Genomic DNA, 24,639 nt, shown 5'->3' with positions numbered 1-24,639 from the left:
ATGGTTAGCCATTCCAGAAGTTGTTCCATTAAACTGCCGAGGATTTGTGATGCAGTTTAAAGTCTGAGTCAGATATTCACCTCTTCCCTCAAAGACTCAAAACAACTAGAGATTTTAATAAATTATGCTTTTTATTTCTTCATTCACTGTTCTCTTCCAAATTTCATTCTTTTTTTCTCTCCATTTATAGCAATGCATATGCATAAATTTTTTAATTTATTTATCTGGAAAAAATTATTTTGAAAGGTCCTGAATTGTTTAGTTTTCAAATCAGATTCAAAATATCTAATGGAGGTGGGGTTGATTTAAAACTCTGATTTTTATTAATTGCATCACTGGAGAAATACGTTTTCTTTATTTCTACTGGAAAGGATATTAGGAACACATTATAAATAATTCAAAGTTCAAACTCCTCACCTTCAGAGTTTTATTAATTTAAATCAGATACATTTTCAACTACCTTAATCATTTGTTTTTCTAATTGCCTTTTAAGTAAAATGTCCTTGTCCAAAGCTACATTTTAATAGATGTTTTCCCCTGCAGCTGAAAACAGCTGTTCTCCAGACTACTTCCAGTGTAAAACTACGAAGCATTGCATTTCCAAGCTGTGGGTTTGTGACGAGGATCCAGACTGCGCAGATGCCTCAGATGAGGCCAACTGCGGTGAGTGCTTTGTGCCCGTGGATCTTACTGTTGTGTCTGTGTCATCATCTAAGATGGCCGTGGGGGAATGGATTTGAACGCAATTCTAATGAAACTGAAATCCTACGTGAGAAAGTTTCACATAGTCAATAACCTCAGGTTAGCTATTTTATAAAAAGCATGGAGGGGGATGGCAGAAAAGTATTACTTATTGTATAAGTCAAAACTTTTTCTGAAAAGACAGACAAAAAGGCAGGATAAAACTATCATCTTCTTATATTACAGCATGCACATGATAGTAACATTTAATAAATAGAAACAATGAAACACTATTTTTATATTGTCATAGACTTCATGTCTGCTTAAATACATAAGATTTTCCATTCATTCAATGATTATTGCTCATTCCTATATGTGGTAAAAAAAAAAAAAGGAAAAGGTAATAAAAACATTTGTTCTGTTTTAGTAGATGACAGCAATCATTTCAGTTAGAATTTGTTTCTGAAAAATTAACATTTTCACTTCAAATCATTTATTTTATTTATAATAATTATTCCTTAATTAACATTGCAGAAATGGAGAAGTTATCAATTTTGTATAATGCCTTTTATCCTATCTTGAAAATATCAACTGTGAGACAGGCGTGAAGAGTAGTTTCATGTGTAATTCATTTTATCAACATTTATTAAACGTTGATAGTGGCTATTTTGTGGGTGAATACACCAAAATTGGCCTTGTTGGAGAAACAAAAAAACTTAATCTACTAATTGATTAGAGAAGACAAGTTTGTCTAAACTAAAGGTAAGATTTCCAGGCTTCACATACAAAATTGTGTTAAATACATTTGCTAGATTTCACATTGCTCTTATTAACTTTTATGAGAGAAATGAAAATTATAAAAACAAGTTTAGGTTCTTTGAAATTCCATTAATATTGAACACCACTTATGATCTGCATGTATAATCACAGGCAATAATGTGTCTTTAAGTGTTTTTTTGTTTGTTTGTTTTGTTTTGTTTTTGTTTTTTGTTTTTTGTTTTTTTTTTCATAATACTGTCTTCCATGTAACTGAGTCTTCAGAACATGCAACCGGTATAGCTTATCTCAGTATCTTACAACCACATTTTACCACTTTGTGAAATAAGTCTTCATAATCAATTCACAGGGCCTCAAATTACATTCATTACTGACTTGTACATAACAATTATTAGTGACTTTTGCAGACTAGTTTATATTACTGGCTAGTTTGTTCTGTCGCCTTGTATGTTTGTTTACCAAAGCAAAACGGAATAATGACTTATATTAGCTATCTGAATAATTTCTTCACTAGAATGTTACATCTATATTTTGTTCTTCTTTCTCCTCACTTTGATGTGCTTTAATTGCTTTTTGGTAGATTGTTCAAACTGATGATTACCAATCAACATAACAATAATGCCTAATAATTATTTTATGTTTACCATGTGGCCCATAAACTGTATTAAATATTTTACATTTAATCTCTTTTTTTTATTAATTTTATTGGGGTGACAATTGTTAGTAAATTTACATAGATTTCAGGTGTACAATTCTGTATTACATCGTCTATAAATCCCATTGTGTATTCACCACCCAGAGTCAGTTCTCCTTCCATCACCATATATTTGATCCCCTTTACCCTCATCACCCATCCCCCACCCCCTTACCCTCTGGTAACCACTAAACTATTGTCTGTGTCTATGAGTTTTTGTTTCTCATTTGTTTGTCTTGTTCTTTTTGGTTTATATACCACATATCAGTGAAATCATAGGGTTCTCTGCTTTTTCTGTCTGACTTGTTTCACTTAGCATTATTCTCTCGAGATCCATCCATGTTGTCACAAATGTTCCTATATCATCTTTCCTTAACGCCGAATAGTATTCCATTGTGTATATGTACCACAACTTCTTTATCCATTCATCTATCGAAGGACATTTTGGTTCTTTCCATGTCTTGGCCACCGTAAACAAAGCTGCAATGAACATTGGCGTACACGTGTCTCTATAGAGAAATGCTTTTATATTTTTGGGGTAGATACCCAGGAGAGCGATTGCTGGGTCATATGGTAATTCTATTCGTAATTTCTTGAGGAACCTCCACACTGCCTTCCATAGTGGCTGCACCAGTCTGCATTCCCACCAACAGTGTATGAGAGTTCCTTTTTCTCCACAGCCTCTCCAACACTTGTTACTATTTGTTTTGTTGATGAAAGCCATTCTGACTGGGGTGAGGTGATATCTCATTGTGGTTTTCATTTGCATTTCTCTGATGATTAGCGATGTTGAGCATTTTTTCATATGTCTATTTGCCATTTGTATATCCTCTTTGGAGAAATGTCTCTTCAGGTCCTCTGTCCATTTTTCAATTGGGTTGTTTGTTTTTTTGTTGTTGAGTTTCATGAGTTCCTTGTATATTTTGGATATTAGCCCCTTATCAGAGGAACTGTTTGCAAAAATCTTCTCCCATTCAGTTGGTTGCCTCATTATTTTGTCAATAGTTTCTTTTGCTGTGCAGAAGCTTTTCAGTTTCATATAATCCCATTTGTTTACTTTAGTTTTTACTTCCATTGCCTTTGGAGTCAAATTCATAAAATGCTCTTTGAACCCAAGGTCCATAAGTTTAGTACCTATGTTTTCTTCAATGCAGTTTATTGTGTCTGGTCTTATGCTTAAGTCTTTGATCCATTTTGAATTAATTTTGGTACATGGTGACAGATAGCAGTCCAGTTTCATTCTTTTGCACGTAGCTATCCAATTCTGCCAGCACCATTTATTGAAGAGGCTGTCTTTTCTCCATTGTATGTTTTTAGCTTCTTTGTCAAAAATTATCTGTCCATATTTATGTGGTTTTATTTCTGGGTTCTCAATTCTATTCCATTGGTCTATGTGTCTGTTTTTCCGCCAATACCAAGCTGTTTTGATTATTGTAGCCCTGTAGTACAAGGAAAAATCAGGGAGTGTGATACCTCCAGTATTGTTCTTTTTTTTTTAATATTGCTTTGGCTATTCGGGGTCTTTTGTGGTTCCAAACAAATCTGATGATTTTTTGTTCTATTTCTTTAAAAAATGCCATTGGGATTTTAATGGGGATTGCATTAAATCTGTATATGGCTTTGGGTAATATGGCCATTTTAACTATGTTGATTCTTCCAATCCATGAGCACGGAAAGTCTTTCCATTTCTTTGTGTCTTCTTCAATTTCTTTCAAAAATGTCTTATAGTTTTCAGCATATAAATCCTTCACATCCTTGGTTAAGTTTATTCCTAGGTATTTTATTCTTTTTGCTGCAATTGCAAAAGGAATTGTTTTTTCTATCTCTTTTTCTGAGATTTCATTGTTGGTATATAGGAAAGCAATGGACTTTTGTACGTTGATTTTGTAGCCAGCAACTTTACTATATTCATTGATTGTTTCTAATAGCTTTTTGGTGGAGTCTTTAGGGTTTTCTATGTATAGCATCATGCCATCTGCAAAGAGTGACAATTTAACTTCTTCATTCCCAATTTGGATGCCTTTTATTTCTTTCTCTTGCCTGATAGCTCTGGCGAGGACTTCCAACACTATGTTGAAAAGCAGAGGTGATAGGGGACAACCTTGTCGTGTTCCTGAACGTAGAGCAAAGGGCTTCAGCTTTTCACCATTAATTATGAGGTTAGCTGAGGGCTTGTCGTATATGTCCTTTATTATGTTGAGGTATTTTCCTTCTATACCAATTTTAGTAAGTGTTTTAATCATAAATGGATGTTGTATCTTATCAAATGCTTTTTCTGCATCAATTGATAGAATCATATGATTTTTGTCCTTTATTTTGTTTATGTGATGTATCACATTGATGGATTTGCGAATGTTGAACCATCCTTGTGCCCCGGGGATGAACCCCACTTGGTCGTGATGAATAATCTTTTTAATGCATTGTTGTATTCGATTTGCTAGAATTTTGTTTAGGATTTTAGCATCTGTATTCATCAGAGATATAGGTCTGTAGTTTTCTTTTTTTGTGTTGTCCTTACCAGGTTTTGGTATCAGGGTAATGTTGGCCTCATAAAATGAGTTAGGGAGTACTGACTCTTCTTCAATTTTTTGGAAGAGTTTGAGCAGGATTGGTATTAGATCCTCTTTGAAGGTTTGGTAGAATTCACTGGTGAAGCCATCTGGTCCAGGACTTTTGATTTTTGGGAAGGTTTTTGATGACTGATTCAATTTCCTTACTGGTGATCGGCCTGTTAAGATTTTCCAGTTCTTCATGATTCAGCCTTGGAAGGCTATATGTTTCTAAGAACTTGTCCATTTCTTCTAAGTTATTAAATTTGGTGGCATATAGTCCTTCATAGTATTCTTGGATAATCCTTTGTATTTCTGTGGTGTCCGTGATAACTTCCCCTTTTTCATTTCTGATTTTGTTAATTAGTGTCTTCTCTCTTTTTATCTTAGTGAGTCTAGCCAAGGGTTTGTCGATTTTGTTAATCTTTTCAAAGAACCAGCTTTTTGTCACATTAATTTTTTCTATTGTCTTTTTGTTCTCTATTTCATTTAGTTCTGCTCTGATTTTTGTTATTTCCTTTCTTCTGCTGACCTTGGGTTTCGCTTGTTCTTCTTTTTCTAGTTTTTTAAGGTGTAACATGAGGTTATTTATTTGGGATTTTTCTTGTTTCTTGAGATAGGCCTGTAATGATATAAATTTTCCTCTTAAAACTGCTTTCGCAGCATCCCAAAAATTTTGGTAGGATGTATTTTCATTGTCATTTGTTTCTATGTATCTTTTGAGCTCTCCTCTAATTTCTTCTTTGACCCAGTCGTTCTTTAAAAGTATGTTGTTTAATCTCCATGTATTTGTGTTTTTTCCTGCTTTCTTTTTGCAGTTGATATCCAATTTCAAAGCTTTGTGATCAGAGAATATGCTTGGTATGATTTCAATCTTCTTAAATTTGCTGAGGCTGATTTTGTGTCCCAATATATGGTCTATCCTTGAGAATGTTCCATGTACACTAGAAAAGAATGTATAGTCTGATGTTTTAGGATGAAGTACTCTATATATGTCAATTATGTCCAATTCATCTAATGTGTCATTTAGGGCTGCAATTTCGTTATTTATCTTCTGTTTGGATGATCTATCCATAGCTGTCAATGATGTATTTAAGTCCCCTAGTATAATTGTGTTTTGGTCAATTTCTCCCTTTAGTTCTGTTAGTAGTTGCTTGGTATATTTCGGTGCTCCCTGATTGGGGGCATAAATATTGATGACTGTTATGTCTTCTTGTTGTATAGTCCCCTTTACAATTATGAAATGTCCATCTTTGTCTCTTGTTATCTTTTTCAACCTGAAGTCTGTTTCATCGGAAATCATTATGGCTACACCTGATTTTTTCTGGGTACCATTTGCTTGAAGTGTCAATTTCCACCCTTTCACTTTGAGTCTATGCTTGTCCTTGTAGCTGAGATGTGTCTCTTGTAGGCAGCATATGGTTGGGTTTAGTTTTTTGATCCAATCTGCTACTCTGTGTCTCTTTATTGGTGAGTTCAGTCCATTTACATTTAGGGTGATTATTGATATGTGAGGATTTCCTGTCATTCTGTCTTTCGTTTTCTGGTAAGGCTGTATCTCCATTGTTTCTTTGCCTTTTTGTTGTTGTCTGTTATTTCTGTGTGGTGGTATTCTATGATGTTTCCCTCTGTTTCTTCTTTTATTACAGTATATATTTCAGATTTGGATGTTTTCTGAGTGGTTACCCTTGAGTTTATGTAAAAGAAAGTTTGATATTTAGAGTATTCCAGTTTCTTCAGTACGCTTACTTTCTCTATTCCCATATTCCAGTTCAGGCCTTTACGCTCCCCCTTTTTATGTTTCGGTTGCCACAAGTTGTCCCTGTTGATGGTGGTCTAATAGCCTCCTTTAGTATTTCTTGTAGTGCAGGATGTGTATTAGAAAATTCCCTCAGCTTCTGGATGTCTGGAAAGGTCTTTATTCCTCCTTCCTATCTAAAGGAGATCTTTGCTGGATATATTATTCTTGGCTCATGATTTCTCTCTTTCAATAGTTTGAATATTTGGTTCCATTCCCTCCTAGCTTGTAGAGTTTCTGCTGAAAAATCTGATGATAATCTAATGGGCTTTCCTTTGTAAGTTACTGTCTTCTTTTCCCTGGCTGCCTTGAGGATTCTTTCTTTATCATTGATTTTAGACAGCTTCAATACAATGTGCCTTGGTGAAGGCCTGTTGGGATTGAGGTAATTAGGTGTTCTATTTGCTTCTTGGATTCGAGGATCCAGTTCTGTCCACAAGTTTGGGAAGTTCTCATTGACGATTTGTTTGAATATATTCTCTGTTTCCTTCCCTCTTTCTTCTCCTTCTGGTATGCCCATTATTCTTATATTGCTCTTTCTGATGGAGTCAGAAAGTTCTTGTAGAGTTCTTTCATTTCTTTTAAGTCTCAAGTCTCTTTCTTCTTCCCTCTGTGTAAATTCCAGGTTCCTATCTTCGATGTCACTGATTCTTTCCTCCATCTGGTCAACTCTACTACCTAAGCTGGATATTTTATTGTTAATTTCTTCTATTGAGTTCTTAATCTCCAGAAATTCTATTTGGTTCTTTTTCAAGATTTCAATCTCTTTTGTAAAATGCTCATGGTGTTCTTTGATTGTGTTTCTGAGTTCATTAAACTGCCTTTCTGTGTTTTCTTGCATCTCGTTCAGTTTTTTCAGAATTGTGATCTTGAATTCTCTGTCATTTAAATCACAAATGTCCATATCTCTAAGTTCCTTTTCTGGAGACTTTTCACTTTCTTTCTGAGCTATCTTGTTGCCTTGGTTATTCATGGCAATCACTGATTTACTATTTCTCTTCCTAGACATCTACAGGAGTGTCTTCTGCAACAGGTTGATAGGTATGCGAAGAGCTTTTGGAGTTCCAAAGCTCTTTCTGCACCAGATTCAGAGCCCGTTTGTTTTAGCAGTTCTGTTTACTCCTGCAGGGATCCGCCCAGATAGGTGGGGCCAGGGGCGGGGTGAGTTGTGAGAGGTGGCCCAGAGCAATGGCGGTGACCACCACCACAGCCAGTCCTGCTTCCACAGCTCCCTCCCCTTTGCCGGAACTAGTTGAGCTGCGAATCTGTGTCTGCGGTCCACAGTTCTCAGAGCAGCAAATATTCTGTCCTTTGATCCGACACTACTACTTTATCGCTTCTAGCACCGGGCAGGTGGGGGCGGGGCGAGCTCTGGGAGGGTAGGGAGGGGCGGCTAGTCTCCGTGCCTAGGGCTTCCGTTCTCTGCTCGGCAGTGAGGGCTTAAACCACCGATTTCAGCCCTCTTCCCTCAGTCTTTGCTCCGAGGTCTGCCGTGAGCGAGCGTTGGGTTCAGTGGTTTTGTATGCTGCCCCCTCAGCCCTGTGGGCCGTAAGCGGAGCCCTAGCAGTCCGAGTCCTTCCCTCTCCCGCAGCTGCGGAAGATCCGGGAGCAGCGCGCTCCGAGCACTGAGCTAGGTCTGTGTCCTGCGCCCGCGCGGCTCCGTCTCTGCACTTCTCCTCTCCCTCCTCCCCTGCTCGCGCGATTCACCCACCTGGAGGTGAATTCAGTAGTCGGCCTCTTCGTCTTGCCTGTTTGCTGTGCAAGGAGTCCTTTGTGGAGTTATTGTTGTCCGATTCGTTGTAAATTCCAGGGGAGCGTTACAGAGCCTCACCTCACGCCGCCATTTTTTTTTTCCTGATCCACATTTAATCTCTTTATTTTCCCTGTTTTATCAATGAGGAAAATGAGGCTCAAGGAGATATGTAAGTTGCCCCAAGTCCCAAGTGGTGAAGCTTGGATTTGAATTCACAGTTATTTGACACCAAATATCTGCTTTGTGAACATAGCATGAATCAACCTCATTCTGTGTATATAAAGAGAAAAACATTTCAATACTTTTCATTATAAAATTATATAGCATTCTCCTAGCCACAGTGATTGTTATAAGTTCCAGACTGGTGTACAAACATACATATACACACAAACAGAAGGGAGAAGAAGGAAGAAATGTCAACCATTTTATTTGTCTTAACCCCACCATAAAATTTTACTAAGGGCAGTGAAATTTCTGTGTAAGTAAAGATTTAAATCTATGCTACCTTCACAGTTGTGGCAAGATAGTTGTGACTTCATTTTGTGAGTTGTTAATAGTTATTATAAAATTGCTTTTTACCTGAAGGTGTTTATTCTTCATTCTGTGACTGAAGAAAAATAAGACATAAATATACACACTTTTATTAGACTATTGATGTTGCCTACTCTTGGAAGGCTGTTTCACTATTTATCACAATATCGGGCAAATACCACGTTTGAATGCCTGAACAAAATAAGTAGAATACTTTGATTGTAGCAACTGTAGGATTTTAATTCAGAATCTCAATTTCAAACTTTATTCATCTTCCCCCTGTAATTTCCATTTTAGGAATGAAATGCAGATTTAGGGATTTGACAGATCTGTACTAGATTTATTCCTCTGCTTTGTAATCAGAGTTGAAACTTTTCTACAATTTGACATGTAAAATAGTATGTAGTTATTATGGTATATACTAGGTTAGACTCTCTCTTCCCAGATCCCAGTGAAGCATCCTTTCCATCAGTTGTCCTTTCCAGGTCAACTCTGCACTCATTCCCCAGCTTTCTAGAATCCACTGTTTGTTCTGCCACTTCACTCCTCCTGGTGGTCTCCTTTCCTGATTTCTTTTACTACATCCCTTCACCTTATCTAGAATTCTGTGTCATCAAAGAAAGTCTTGGTGTAAAACCTGCTGCTTGCCTAATTATGCTTAATGAATGTGTGAACTATAATCACACTAGCTACCGTGTTTTCCTGAAAATAAGACATAGCCAGATCATCAGCACTAATGCCTCTTTGGAGCAAAAAATAATATAACACCTGGTCTTATATTATATAAGACCCACTATTATTATATTATATTATATTATATTATATTATATTATATTATATTATATCATATCATATCATATCATATTATATTACATTACATTATATTACATTATTACATTATATTATACCCGGTCTTATATTAAAATAAGACCAGGTTTTATATTAATTTTCTCTCCAAAAGATGCGTTAGAACTGATGGCCTCGCTAGGTCTTGTTTTCGGGGAAACATGGTAGGACTTGTGAGAAGAACTTGTGCTTCGTACAGTAACAGCAGCTTTGCTCTTTCCTCAGCCCTCTGTTTCCAACATGACATCGAACACATTCAAACCAAAAGATAGAACCAGTCAAATTGTGCTTTTATTTTCCCTTAAATGTCTGGTGAGGAAAATTGAATCAGGGTACTCAAGCTATAAGAATATAAGAAACTGATTTTTTTTTAATTCCAAGCAAATTACATATTAAATTATAACACATTTGAAACATACAGACTTGTACAAAAAGTTTTACAGTAAGCACCACGTACCGATTTTAATAGACATTAACATTTGGCCTAAGATATCTCTTTTAAAACATCCAAATCCCTGTAATACAACTAAAGTCCACCTCTATCTTTCCCATTTCCTTCCTCTGAAGCCTGCCCTGAAGCCTGAAGTGGTCATGTATCATTCACATGTGTTTTTTCTTTTCTTTTTTTTTTACATTTACTGTATTAGTATGCATTCATTAATACATACCTAATAGCTTATAGTATATGTATTTTTAAAATTCACATAAATACCATTATGTATTCCATATTAATTTGAAGCTTAACATTTTCTAGTATTCCAGTGTATTAAGGTGAATAACATTTCCATACTGAAGCTTATATCTACATGTTACGTTTATTACACATTCATTGGCAAATAAGGCATAAAACAGTTTACACAATCTGCACTTTAGACTCCAAAGTGTCTTAGTTATCTAATTGTCACCTACATGAAAGTTAATTCAGAGCAGATGCAACAGTATTCAGTGGTAGGATTCTGTCAACCCTGCAGTCAGTATCAGGCAAAGTTATACTTAGGATAGAGCACAGGGAATGGGCCTGCGGAAGGAAGTTTGACACCGATTACGATACATATAGTAAGACAATTTATGATATTTGAATTTAGTTATACGTGAACTTAGTTATTTTCAAAATTTTATTAACTTACCCTTAGAATAGCATTTAGCAAATGTTAGTCCCATGATTTGAAGATGATTGGTGTGGGGCACGATCTGTGCTCGAAGGATGATGTATAAATACTAAATTCTGTATCTTGGAAGACAGTGCCCACTTACACTTACTTAGTTAAGACTTTCTCTAACGTATGGCATCACAATATCTCTCTTGGATATTTAGAGGTGCAGGATTATATACCTTTATGGTAGCAGTTGGGAAGGAGAAAGGGCCTTCTATAGTGCATCCTCTGGGAGCTTGTTGGCTTCTGCTGCCTGAATGGTCTGGTCTGGTCTGCATCTGGACTATAATCTGCGTTGTGCGGTGTTTGATTCAGTTTGGGCTTTTCTATGTTAGTGTCGTGTGTGTGTGTGTGTGTGTGTGTGTGTGTGTGTGTGTGTGTGTGTGTGTGAGTCAGAGAGAGAGAGAGAGAGAGAGAGAGAGAGAGAGAGAGAGAGAGCCTCTTTTACCCTGAAATATTTTGGTCCCAGTAAAGCCCTTGAAAGAGAGCCTATCTGTGTGAATAGGACCAGGAAACTGTCTTCTTCTAGCTTTTCTATGAATAAATGAATGATCTACATATTAATCATTAATTACTCTAAATGGAACACATTTAGTCTTTTTATAACTTGTCTTGAGCCACTTACATGCACTGACTGTCTATCAAAAGGATGTACAATAATTTGATGATATTATTTTATGTGTTTCTCTCTTAATAATGTGAGGAAACTGTGAGATTTAAATTTTGTTGCACAAAACTGAAAAAAGATCCCACACAATGAGTCAGGAGGCATGCCAAGTATTGCAGACTCAGAATTGATTTGTAGAAAAAAGCCATGAAAGAAAATAGCTTTTTACCCAGTGAGGATTATAATTGAGTTTGTTTAGGAAGTGAACTATATATTTGTTTTAATAAGAACTGGGTTGATGCAGTTGATATGTTTTTAAAGAAATTGAGTCAGGAATTTAACATTCTGTGATATTTTTGTTTGAAAAACAATCTTGGTCATACTTCTCCCCTCATCCTTAGCCAACTGTATTTGATTGTGTAGAAACACAAAGTAAAATCACACACACACACACACACACACAAATAAACTAGTTGCAGATTTATAGCAATATGTGGAGAGAATAAGTGTTAAATACTTTATAAAAAATAAGTAAGAAATATAGAATTTTAAAACCTTTTCCTCCTTTAGCCTACCTCTAGAACAAAATTATTTGTGTTTGTTTTAGTTTATAATTTCTTGTCATGTATACTTTGGGATGGCCATTTCCTTAGATAATATTCTATCATTTATATGTCCAGGGGTAATACAGTGTTGCTTAGTACTATGTTTATATGATTCTGTTGCATATTAGTAAATGAAAACAAGTAGAATGAAAGATTGTAATGTGTTGTTGTTTTTTTTAAACACCGAAACACCTGGTAATGCATCTAAGTGTAGAAAATATTATTGTTTATCCTTTTAAGAGAACTTAGATTCATGCTTATTCATTTAAATCAGTTTGAGGATCCAAGAGGTATCGGATTTTACTTAGTATCTATTTTCAGACATTAGCATTTCAGGACATTACATATTAATGAGAATGAAAGATCTTTTGAAGAGATGTAACTGTACCATTTATTAGCTTTTTGATCAGCGTATAGTATACAGATAATGTATAGATGTGGTTTCTGATAACCACATTATGCTCCAATCAATCTTAGATTCAGTATCTAGCATACGATGCCTCTGGGCTATTTCATGTCATTAGACCACTGTATATATATATATGGTATCTTGTTTAGAGTTCATGTGGGAAATAATGGGAGTAAAGAGACAGGTGATATAGGATTTAGTTTGAGATCACGAACTCGGTTTCCTCTTACTCGGTTGTAGATGTCAGAGTAAATTCTTACTTATTTTGTATTGTCCTTTGAAATCCTAAGCTTGTAATTAATATTTCCATTTCTCTAATTGAAGTATCTTGAGAGAGCTCATAAAAATAATATGGACAGAAATTCTTCAGGAGAGTTTCCTTTGACCTAGAGGAGTAGTGGCATGAAAAATGTTAAGGGTGAGAGAAATAAAGTAAACAGCAGATCTACCCCGTGACCTGAAGATTCTTACCTCTGTGGATCAGGTTATCCATTTGATTACTACACTTCACAATTCTATGTTCTAAGAAGGATAAAAACCTCCAGTATATAATTGGTTCCTTTTTAATATAGTTACTGGATTTTGACTTATATTTGAGGGGGAAAAATAACAAACAAAAGCAGAAGAAATATAAACTGATACTATTTATTGGAATTCAAATAAATCTAATATGTTTTAAAATTTTATGTTTGATTAATAGTATTTGGGTTATGTAAATTGTGTATCTTACTCATGCTGTTAGATCTCCAATTTAGGTTTATATGCTAATATTTAACCTTAAACCAATAAAAAGTTACAAAATCTGTGCATATCTGCAATAGTATTTTAGTATCATTTTGTTATAAATGTTAATATCAGATTTAAAGTAATGAGTAATTAGTTTTTGTTTTAGTTTTTCCTAATTTGTGTTACTTCATTAAAATCAAGTCTTCAGGAATTGAGCATGTTAACAATCAGTATTAAATACTGAGTGGCAGACTCAATAAAGATGTCATAGCTGGGAATTTATTTTTAAATGTTATAAAGTATTTAACATAACATTTTTTAATTAAGCTATTGAAAGAGTAACATTTAACCTGTTTCAACTTGTTGAAGATATTTCTGAAGTCTTAATCTAATTTCTTTAGTCACCAAGTAAACTCTACTGGCAAAAATTTCTTATGTGACTCAGCATCATACATTTGCTTTAGATCATCATTCTGAATATACTTATTAGACTACATTTTTATATGTATATATATATATATGTATATATATATATATATATATATATATATATATATATATATATATATTATATTATATATAATATATATATTATTGGGAAGGGGAACAGGACTTTATTTGAGAATAGTGTGTACTTTCAGGTCTTTTTCCAAGTCAAGTTGTTGAATTTCAGTCTTGGTTGTGCAGGACACAGCTCAGCTCCAGGTCCAGTTGCCATTGTTAGTTGCAGGGGGCACAGCCAACCATCCCTTGAGGGAGTCGAACTGGCAACTTTGCAGTTGAGAGGATGTGCTCCAACCAGCTGAGCCATCCTGGAGCTCAGCAGCAGCTCAGCTCAAGGTGCCGTGTTCAATCTTAGTTGCACGCGTCAGAGCCCACCGTCCCTTGCGGGAGTAGAGGAGTCAAACCGGCAACCTTGTGGTTGAGATCCCACTGGCCCATGTGGGATTCAAACCAGCAGCCTCCGGCATTAGGAGCATGGAGCTCCAATCACCTGAGCCACCGGGCTGGCCCTAGACTACATTTTTAACAATCAAATGTGCAGTCTGATTATTTTTTAGTCTTCTTTGCAATTAGCTTCTGAATGCTAAAACCAAAAAAATACTCACATAATCCAATATAGTACTTAATTCCAATAAATCATAGTTTTCCTATAAAAAAATCATACAGCTATGTCAATTAATTTGTATTTCAAGAAGTTTGATGCATCATATGGATATTTCTATCTATTTCTAGAAAATCTCCATAGATGGTGGGATGTTATATTACTTTATGAATACCTATGCTAGAAGTTCTCTGGGTGATCTTAGCGTTATTGGAATTAGCATATACCCAGTCCCATAATGGCTACTGTTTCAAGAAGAAAATCTTTCGAAACAACTGCTCAGATCTTCAGTTTTGTCCTTATACTGTTTACAACCACACATTGTTGATATAAACAGGCAGTGAGCAGTAAAAATCTCAATTACACTGACTAAATATCAGCGAATCAAAGGGAAACTACCTCTAGTAATCGTAAAACATTTTATGAAGTCAGTACACTACAACTCAGTCAGTTCCTTTTGAACTGAGAACATTTCACTGACTTGGAGAGAAGAAACATTTGCTAAAATGTAAACAAAAATTTTTTTTTCAAGATTCTCCATGTTCATTTTCTAATATCTGAATAAAAGTAATCTCAGCTAATATTTTAAATATATTTCTTAAAATTAGTATTGAGAATATGTAATGTAAAAACCTGATGTTATTGAGATTGTACCAATAGATATTGGTATTATCAGTAGGGAATTTGAAAATTATGTATGAGGTTGAACTTCAAGGGTGTGCCCTATCAACTCTTCCTGTTCTTTGCAGGGGAAGGCACCAGGCGTTTTAAAATCCTGAGATATAATCAATTCATCGTACAACATACTATGGGCCCACCCAGTTTATACTCTTTCTTTCATTTTTAACATTTGACTTATACAATTAAGCTTTGTTTTTATCTTTATAATATTCACTATTTTAAAATTAATATACACCTAATAGAAACATTAAGGAAGTCATTATACTAGTGAATCAGGGAATTCAAAGAGATCTAATAACGGGAATAATTAATAGTTTTGAAAGCTTATGTGTTCAGCATTATACTAATCTTTGTGTGGATTATATATCATTTAATCCTCACAACAATCCTATAAGAGACATACAATTATTATTCCTATTTTATAGGTAAGGATATAATGACTTAATAGTATAAGTAGTTTTCCCAGGGTCACCTAGGTAGAAAGATATTTGAATCCATAGGATTTGTCTCCAGACCCACGCACATAACCGTTACTCAATAAAGCTTTGTTGACCTGCCCTAAATTTATAATAAGGCAAGGAATTAAGACACAGGTAAAACTGATCCCAGACAAATTGGAATGGGTAAATGTCATCAGAAAAATATATACTTTGTTTGTTTGTTTGTTTGTTTGTTTGTTTTTAATAACCTATTGTCACTAACAGTGAGTGGGAGTAAGAGTGGCAATAAAGGGATGCCTTGTCTATAGACAATTTGAAGCCATAATAAACCAAACAAAAATTTGTCTCATTTTCTTATCACCAATCTACAATGACAATTCTAATTGTAAGCAGTAATAAAAGCCCCCTCCCTGCAAGGACAGACCACTGATCATGACCCCAAATGGAAATCCAATGGCTTGCCATGAAGATAATAGTAAAAATAAGAACAATGAAAACAATGCCATTAAATTCTAGTTTGACACAATTGTAGGTAAACAATGTCGTATCAAAATCTAGCTCTCTCTTTGTTAAAGAAAGATTAGTGGCAGTAAATCCCTCTTTCCATGACCAGATATTTCATAATGAAGCAACTAGGAAGGAAGAACGAGAACTGAACAGGGCATAGCTTTCTCACCAGCCGTTCCATAGCATCTAACACTATGTTCAACACTGAATTATCTGGTGTATGATCAACAGTTTATAATCTGTGTCATGCAGGCCACACATTTGAAAACATTGTCTTCATCATTAACTGAATGAATAAATATGAGTACAGTTTTATGTTTTAGATCATGCATTTTTTCTTCCTGAAGCGTTTGCAGTGATTATATGTGTGGAGCTACACACACACACACACACACACACACACACACACACGCACACACACACAGAGCTATACCGTGTTTCCCCCAAAATAAGACCTAGCCAGACGATCAGTTCTAATGCATCTTTTGGAGCAAAAATTAACTTAAGACCTTGTTTTATTTTACTATAAGACTGAATATAATACAATACAATACAATATAATACAATACAATACAATACAATACAATATACCAGGTCTTATATTAATTTTTGCACCAAAAGATGCATTAGAGCTGATTGTCCAGCTAAGTTTTATTTTCGGGAAACACGGTATTATATAGATATAGATATATAGATATGTATATACACACACACTTATACACAGAGGGTGCCACAAAAATGTAAATACATTGTAAGAAAGGAAAAAACTATTAAAATTGTAATACTCAATATATACCGATGACAAAAGGTGAATACAAGTCACCTTTGACTTCTGCAGTTATAAGAGGTGCTCAAAGTAATTACCATCACCATCCAGGCACTTCTGATTTCAGCGAACTACTGCTTGAGCAACATTGACCAAAGTGTCCACTGGTATATTGGTATATATTTTTTTACATCCTTGGTGTATGTGTGTGTGTGTGTGTGTGTGTGTGTGTTATACACACACACACGCATATATCTATACATACACACACATATGTGTATGTATATATATATGTGTATATGTGCATATATGTGAATATACACATCTATATGTATATGTGTGTGTGTATACACACACAAACATACACACGTACACATACACATTTGCTGTAAGTACATCATACCAGCATTATTTTCAGGGAATGAAAACATTCCTCAGATTCTAACTGGATTGTACAAGTCATTTAAGGAATTGTTAATAGGGCTTTTTAAAGGTGTATGCATTGCATTCTTATTCAAAAGTTCTTCCCAATGTAGGTAAATAATAAATAATACTGAAGATCTGTTACTATTATAGATAAAATCAATTCTAGAATTATTGTGATTGATTATTCTTATTAATTTTAGATGAATATTTGATTATTAAATAGATTAAAATGCACATGGCTACAGAGAAGATACTTTGTATTCATGTTATTACTCTTATTAGCTTTCAAAAATTTTTAACATGCAGAAGTGATGATTCTTAACACTATGCGTTCTAATTTTTTGAAAACACTAATTATTGGAAAGTATTATTTTTCTTTTTTTTTCTTATTTTTGAAACATGGTCATTGACCATTGGGCATGAATTGTTCAGATTCTTTTTTGACAGGTACAGTTGTTAAATCTTGGCACTAAATTCTGTTATTTGTTGACATTGAAACAAATGCAAGATGAACATGCTAAAATCTCTAGTTTAGAATAATTAAACCAAACGTAATTACATGACTCTGTTGATTAAACATGTGACTATCTGGCAGTTATCAGTGTGTGGTAAAGGTGTGGCAATACCAACCATAAATCCCAAAGTTTTTTACGTGCTGTTTGCTTTTCACAGTTGGAATTTGCTACTTCTTGATAGTGCAAAATGATACATCCTCTTAGTTTCATTTTTTTGGCTCAATGCTGTGACTTAGTAATTTTTAGCATCATACTGACAGATGGAAAGTGTTCACTAACCATGTTGCTGAATTAACACTAAATGCATTTTTAAACTGCAATAAATGATGTAGCCGAAAATGTCAAGTCCACTCAGTTCCATGTGGAGTGCATATATTTTTATAATGTTCATGGAACCCCATGATGGAAAAGGGTCATTAGAGGAATCTGGTTAAAGTGGGGCCACAGCTGTCAGTCCTCATCTAAACTAAAAAGCTACCAGACAATAAACACCCCTATATGTTTAGAGTTCTCATAGAATAGATTAAACCTGCTTTTTATTCTTTTTATCGTTTCTTATAGAAATTTTAAATGACCTAACACTATCCTTTGTGTAAAGTCCTTTGCTTAAGGTCTCTCAAATTAAATTCTTTCACATCTTTCTTCAGGCCAAATAATTCCATATTCTTTAACCTCTCTACATGTGTTTTATTTTCCATTCTGTTAATCAGTTGTATATCTCTCCCTTGAAAGCTTCTCATTTACTGTGCTTTGGTTATGATCTATGGAACAGAATACAGCATTTTTAGTCAGATAATGTGCTGAGTATCATCTCTTCTCCCTTTCAGTGTGTGCACTTTTTTATTCTAATATTATGCTTGATTAAAAGCAAATAAAACCACTCCATTCACACTGTTGATCTATGGCCAACTTCTATGACCCCCAGTTTTCAAGATTTCTCATGCATTCTACCAGATTTTCACTATCATATATTTATGAACTGCTTTCATGATTTTTAAAAGGTTCTAATGAAGCCTACTGTCTCTCTTCCCAAATTATAACTTCCAGGAGGGCTGGATCCGTATATCTCCTGTTGTTTTCTTTCTTTTTATCTTTATCAACAAAATTCTGTTTCTTAATGTATACCCAGTACATAGTACAGAATCTGTCACAGATAAATATTTGAAGAATGATTAAAGGAAGGCAATTTTTAAAATACAGACTTCATTTATTTCAGCCAAATACAAGACGTCTCTTCCCTAAATCTGGACTTTGGGACTCTGGTTTCCTTTCTTTGAGTTTATATGCATTTTCTTCATTTTTATGTAAATATCAATTCCCCCCTTATCAATTCAATTGCTTAGGCCCACTTGATTAGTGTGCAAAGTCGACTTAAATTGTAAGGAGGTTTCAATATATAGAACCACTGATATCTTCTGTCAAACATGTACAATGAGCCATCTGCAGAAAGACGAGTGTGCATGGCAGTACATACAGCTTTGTGAAAAGAGCCCACAAACTCTGGAGTTACTAGGAATACACTTTCATTCTTGATTTCAACAATTATTAATTGTGTAGATTTCTTCAGGTCTCTACTATTCATTTGTAAAAAGATATAATAATTTTGAGGTTAGGAACCTGATGAGAGGGTTAAAAGAAATAAAGGAAGGTAAGTATCTGGTGGTATATAAGTATACAGTAGGCCCTCAAAAATATTTATGTTTGTTTTTGTTAGCATTTTTATTAAAGACAGCGTAGACATGGTCTAAAATATTAAATTACACATTCTGTAATGGAGAGAACATGGAATAAATTAAAAATAAATAAATAAATACTACCAAAATTTATGACCAAATGGTTCTGTGAAATCTTGCATTTCTTGTCAGAAGAAAGGAAAAAAAATAAAACATAATTAGAGTTACAAAGAGTTTGTGAATTAAGGGAATAATGACCAGTATAATAATAATGTAAAGCAGCACGTTACTAGTATGAATCTTCAGGTGTATTTTACATAATTTCCACCTAATCTTAGAATCACAATTCTGTATGTACACTACACTTTGTGAGTCCTATTTAACAGCTTTTTTGAAGTATAATCGACATTCAGTAAACTGCATATACAGAGGGTGACACAATATGTATACACATTTTAAGAAAAAAAAAACTATTAAAGTTGTAATGCTCAATACATACCAACAACAAAAGATGAATACAAGTCACGTTGACTTCTGCAATTACAAGAGGTGCTCAAAGTGGTTACCATCAGCATCCAGATGCTTCTGATTATGGCGAACTACTGCTTGAGCAACGTTGACGAGTATCCACTTGTATACATTTTTTTGGCACCCCCAGTATTTAAAATCTGCAATTTGATAAGTTTTAACAGGTATATGTGGCCATGCAACCATTGCCACAATCAAGATAATGAACATATGTATCACCCCTGGAAATTTCTTTGTGCCACTCCCTGCCACCACTTGTATACATGTTTCCACAGACAATCATTTTTCTGCTTTCGGTCACTATAGATTAATGAGCATTAGAGTCATACAGTATGCATACATTTTGTCTGGCTTATTTCACTTAGCTTAATTATCTTGAGATTAAATATGTTGATGGTTGTATCAAATGTTTATCCCTTTATACCACTGAGAGGTATTCTATTGTATGCATATACCCCGATTTTTTATTCACCCATTTATGCTTACTTGGGTTGATTCAAATTTCAGATTATTGGAAATTAATCTGCCAAGAATATTCATGTATTAGTCTTTGTATGGACATATGCTTTTTGCCTCTGGAAGTAGAAGGCTAGATCATATGATAAGTATATGTTTCACTTTTTTAAAAACTAGCAAATTATTTTCCAAAGTGGTTGTACCACTTTACGTTCCCAGTAGCAGTATTAGAGAATTCCACTTTCTCCACATTGTTGCCAACAGTTGGTACTTTTAAATTTTAGCCTTTCTAACAGAAGTGTAATGGTATCTCATTGTGGTTTTAATTTGCATTTTATTAACGATAATAATATTGAGCATCACTTTAAATACTTATTTGCTTTCTGTGTATCTTACTTGGTGAATATCTACTTAAATAATTTATCGTTTTTTATTAATTATTTTTGTATTATTTGATTTGGCAAGTTCTTATATATTTTGGACCCAGTTATTTTCAGATAAATATTTTACAAATATTTGAAAGGTTTTTTGTTTGTTTGTTTTTGTTTTTTCTTTAAATTTGCTTCTTCTCCTTACTTTGAGTTCAATTTGCTCTTTTTGTTTTAGTCCATTATAGTGGAAGCTGAGGTCACTGATTTGAAACCTTTCTTCTTTTCTAATAAAGGTATTTCCTTGTGTAAAAGTGTACCTAAACGTTGCTTAACAACACCCTAGATGTATTTAGTTGTACGTTGTCTTTCCATTCATTACTAACTACTCTCTAACTTCACGTTTTATTTCTTATCAACCCATGGGTTATTTAGAACTCTTGTTTTTTTTGGAAGTCACCGGAGGTATTTTATTTATTTATTTATTTATTTATTTATTTATTTATTTGATTAATATTTAATTTCATTACTGGTCAGAGTATATTTTTTGCATGACTTGTATTTCTTCTTTGCCTGACTTGAATCTTTCAAAATTAATTGAGACATCTTTTGTTCAGAATTTGGGCTATTCTGCTAAAGATTCCATGTATCTTTTAAAAGAAAGTGTATTCTGCTATTGTTGAGTGGAGTACTTTAATACATTTCCATAGATCAAGTTGGTTGATGATGCTGTTTAGGTCTTCTCTATCATTACTGATTTTTTTGTGTACTTATGTTATCAATTGTTGTGAGATGGGTATGAAAATATATTACTATTATTGTGCATATGTCTGTTTCTTTGAAATTCTACCAAAGTTTGCTTTAAGCATTTTGAAACATTGTTATTGGTGCTCTTAGAATTGTTTCTCTTGGTGAACTGACCCGTGTATTATTAGGAAATAAGGTTGCTTATCCCCAGCAATATTCTTTGCTATGACAACTACTTTGACATTATTACAGTCTCTCTGGGTTTCTTGTGTTTATGTTTAGCATGGTATCTCTTTCTCCATCTTTTCACTTCCAACCTAGTTGTGACATAGTATTTAAAGTTTGTGATATTTAACATAGAGTTGGGAATACATACCATTGGAATTTCTTTTCCAAGTTGATATCCTCTGCTTTTCATTGGTGTTTTTAGAACATTTACATTGTATATGATTATGAATATGCCTAAGTTTGAATCTATCAGCTTTTTAACTATTAACTAAACTCCAGACTGTATTCGGAATGTACTAGATTTTCCACTAATGTCCTTTCTCTGTTCAGGATCCCACATTACATTTAGTCAGCATTTCTCCTTAGGCTTCTTGGTTCTTGGTTTAGAAGCCATCCTTTCTCCAGATAAGCATTGCCTTTCCTGCTGCACATTTTTATTAGATTATGTCACTGCCATGTGCAGTTGACTTTCTGAAAATGTTGATTATTTAGGTTATTTATACTGACTAGATCTGAATGATGGTAATATTATTTACTTTTATTTTACTCTCATTATGTAAGGCCCTGGCCCAAGAATTTAGTTCTGGAAATAAACAAGAAAACTGAAACTGAATCAATATGAATTAATTATTTTTAGGGATGAAAGCAGTATATTCTAATCTTGAATGCAGAAGTGATGTGGGTTTTTATAGTTAATAATAAAGAAAAGATGGACATTGGAGAATACTTCAGGAAAAGTATGAGCTATCTTTTTAAAGGTTTAAAAAAAATCTCACTAGACTTTAAATCCCATTAGAAATGGGATTTTTTTTTAATCAATAAATAGACCACAGCATTGCAAATTTTCTGAAAAAAGACCACTTAATTATGTGCCAAGATCTCCTGCTGAGATGGAAATGACATTTTGCTTAATGTGGAACAAATAGTTCTGCAAATAACAGCATAACTAGCAGGGCCCTTGGTATGTGAATGTCTTCCAAGTGAATGCAAATTGTTTTAAGAAATGTCTTTTTCCTTCAAAAATATTTCTTAATGGTTTATTCAATTTTATTTTAGAATGGTGAGTGCCTTCTTGTTTAGATGCTTTTACTTTAGAATAAAAAGTAGTACCTTTGGCTCTGTAGCCATATGTCAGTCAGGAAGATGTAAAATTGTTCAACTAATGCCTTCCTATTTGAGTGCCTCATTTTAGCAGGCAACAAGGGAAGTTCATCGTGATAGATTTCCCATTGGAAACCTCAGTTCAGGTCTGTCTCGAAAGGGACTTTCTCTAAGGTAAACATTCTTAAACATTGGCAGAGAAAGGAAAACCGACATTAATACATCTGGAGTGTATAAGAAATAAAAAAACTAAAAATAAAGGATTAAGATGGCTTTACTTTTTTTCCTTATGCCTCCAAATATAATATTGGGGATATCAACTCAATATTTTTGGTCCAATATGATGGAATTGTCTGTTAGTGTTTGTGTGTATAAGTGAATTATATTTATCTTTCTTCATAGCTACAATGATGCAATTGATCTACCATTATTACACTTTCTGCCAATAGCACCTTTAGGGCTTCTTTTAAAACACATTTTTCTAACAGTAATTCTCAGTTTATGGGGTATCTTTAAAAAAAATCACACTTTCTAATATTTTGTTAAATGTTTATTCTCTGTTAAGATGGAAGATAACATTTTCAAGACTTTAAATCTTCTTCCAGTGTTCTACATCATAAGCATACTTAATAAATGTTTTTGAAAAGTATCTAATTAATTTTATATGAATAAATACGTAGATGCCACACTACTGGTAGTCTGACAGAATGTGAAAACCAGCAAACAATTTGACCTAATGATACTGGCCATATGATATTAAGTGTATGACCTTCATAAGCTTAGTTTTGTTAGGTCTAAAATGGGCAATATCTGTCATAAAGTTATTAACAGAATTAAGTAAGATTATATTTTCAATTTGATTTACATTATATCTGCCACAAAATGGGTTCCCTATAAATGAATTTGCTCTCCTCCTCCTGAAAACAAATGTGTTCTCTGACACTGAGTCGTTCATGATAACTTAGAAATAAGGAGAAGGATACTCCTTTTACATTTAGTACATTTGGATTAGATTTTGTGTATTTACCTGTGTTTGGATACATGTTTTTCACAATATACTACATCTTGTTCAGTTACATATGTGGTTCTATATTCATTTTTTTACATGAGCAAAAGCCCCTTTGGCAGTACCCAAAGAAAGGGTTCTATATGAAGCTATTTTAAGTCTAGCCATTATGAACTGAGTCAGAAGTTGGCTCTCGCCAAAGCAATTAGACTTGTAAAGTGAAGAACTCATTGAAAAGTTTTCTTTTAGAGTTAAATTTTCTTTGATGGATTTTGTGAAGAATTTCCAGTGAAGATCATTCCTGAAGAAGACAGAATTAACACTTGTGGAGGATCCTAGTGGTGCATTTGCCTCTTATGGGATTTATTTTCCCTTCATTTTGTCATCAGACTTTAGTGCTTAGTGGAGGCCATATTGAAAGAAGATTTTAGCTAAAGATGTGGGCTAAAGGAGGACAAAGTTTTGGTTATTGAAAATAATGAAGGGTAACCAAAATCCTGTAACAGAGATTTGTGACATTCTGATGTCTGAGAGCTTTTCCTAAATTTATTCTTATTGTACCCCCAAGCTCCTTACGTTTCCTCGGGTCTGTTTATTCATCATTTGAATTGGGAACATATAGTCTTGAAATAACTTATGTGATACATTCCTGGCCATTACCAGAAATGATAGAAAAGCAGAAATTGGGATAAGAGGAAGGGAGAATGAGATAACAGAGGCCCTAAGATATTGCAATCATTTTCTTCTAATCCTCAGAGAAAACTTTAAATTACGTGGTTTTGATGTTATTGTGATAATCGTTATTGTTATTATTTCCATTTAATAGATGAGGAAACAGAAAAGCAGAAAGTTAAGGTCAAAGTCTAAACTAATTAATTGGTAAGCATGGATTGATTGGAACACATGTCTCTCCAGCCAAGGGAAAATCAAATCTCCATATTCTCATTTCAACTTTAAGTGTC

The 24,639-nt window shown here is 34.1% G+C and overlaps 1 protein-coding gene across 7 annotated transcripts in view; it reads left to right on the top strand.

Moving 5' to 3' along the window:
* The window catches only part of LRP1B (LDL receptor related protein 1B), a 1,877,633-nt gene that overhangs the window by 1,679,428 nt on the left and 173,566 nt on the right, over positions 1-24,639 (top strand). For all 7 annotated transcript variants that reach the window (XM_081051911.1, XM_081051912.1, XM_081051910.1 and 4 more), the window contains one exon: positions 544-663. In XM_081051911.1, coding sequence (XP_080908037.1) covers positions 544-663 — 120 coding nt within the window. The remainder of the gene's footprint in view (positions 1-543; positions 664-24,639) is intronic.

The sequence above is a fragment of the Rhinolophus hipposideros genome (genome assembly GCF_964194185.1).
Source record: "Rhinolophus hipposideros genome assembly, chromosome: 6".
Lineage (NCBI taxonomy): Eukaryota > Metazoa > Chordata > Mammalia > Chiroptera > Rhinolophidae > Rhinolophus > Rhinolophus hipposideros.
Note: the sequence above shows the minus strand (reverse complement) of the source record. Positions and strands in the feature narration are given on the sequence as shown.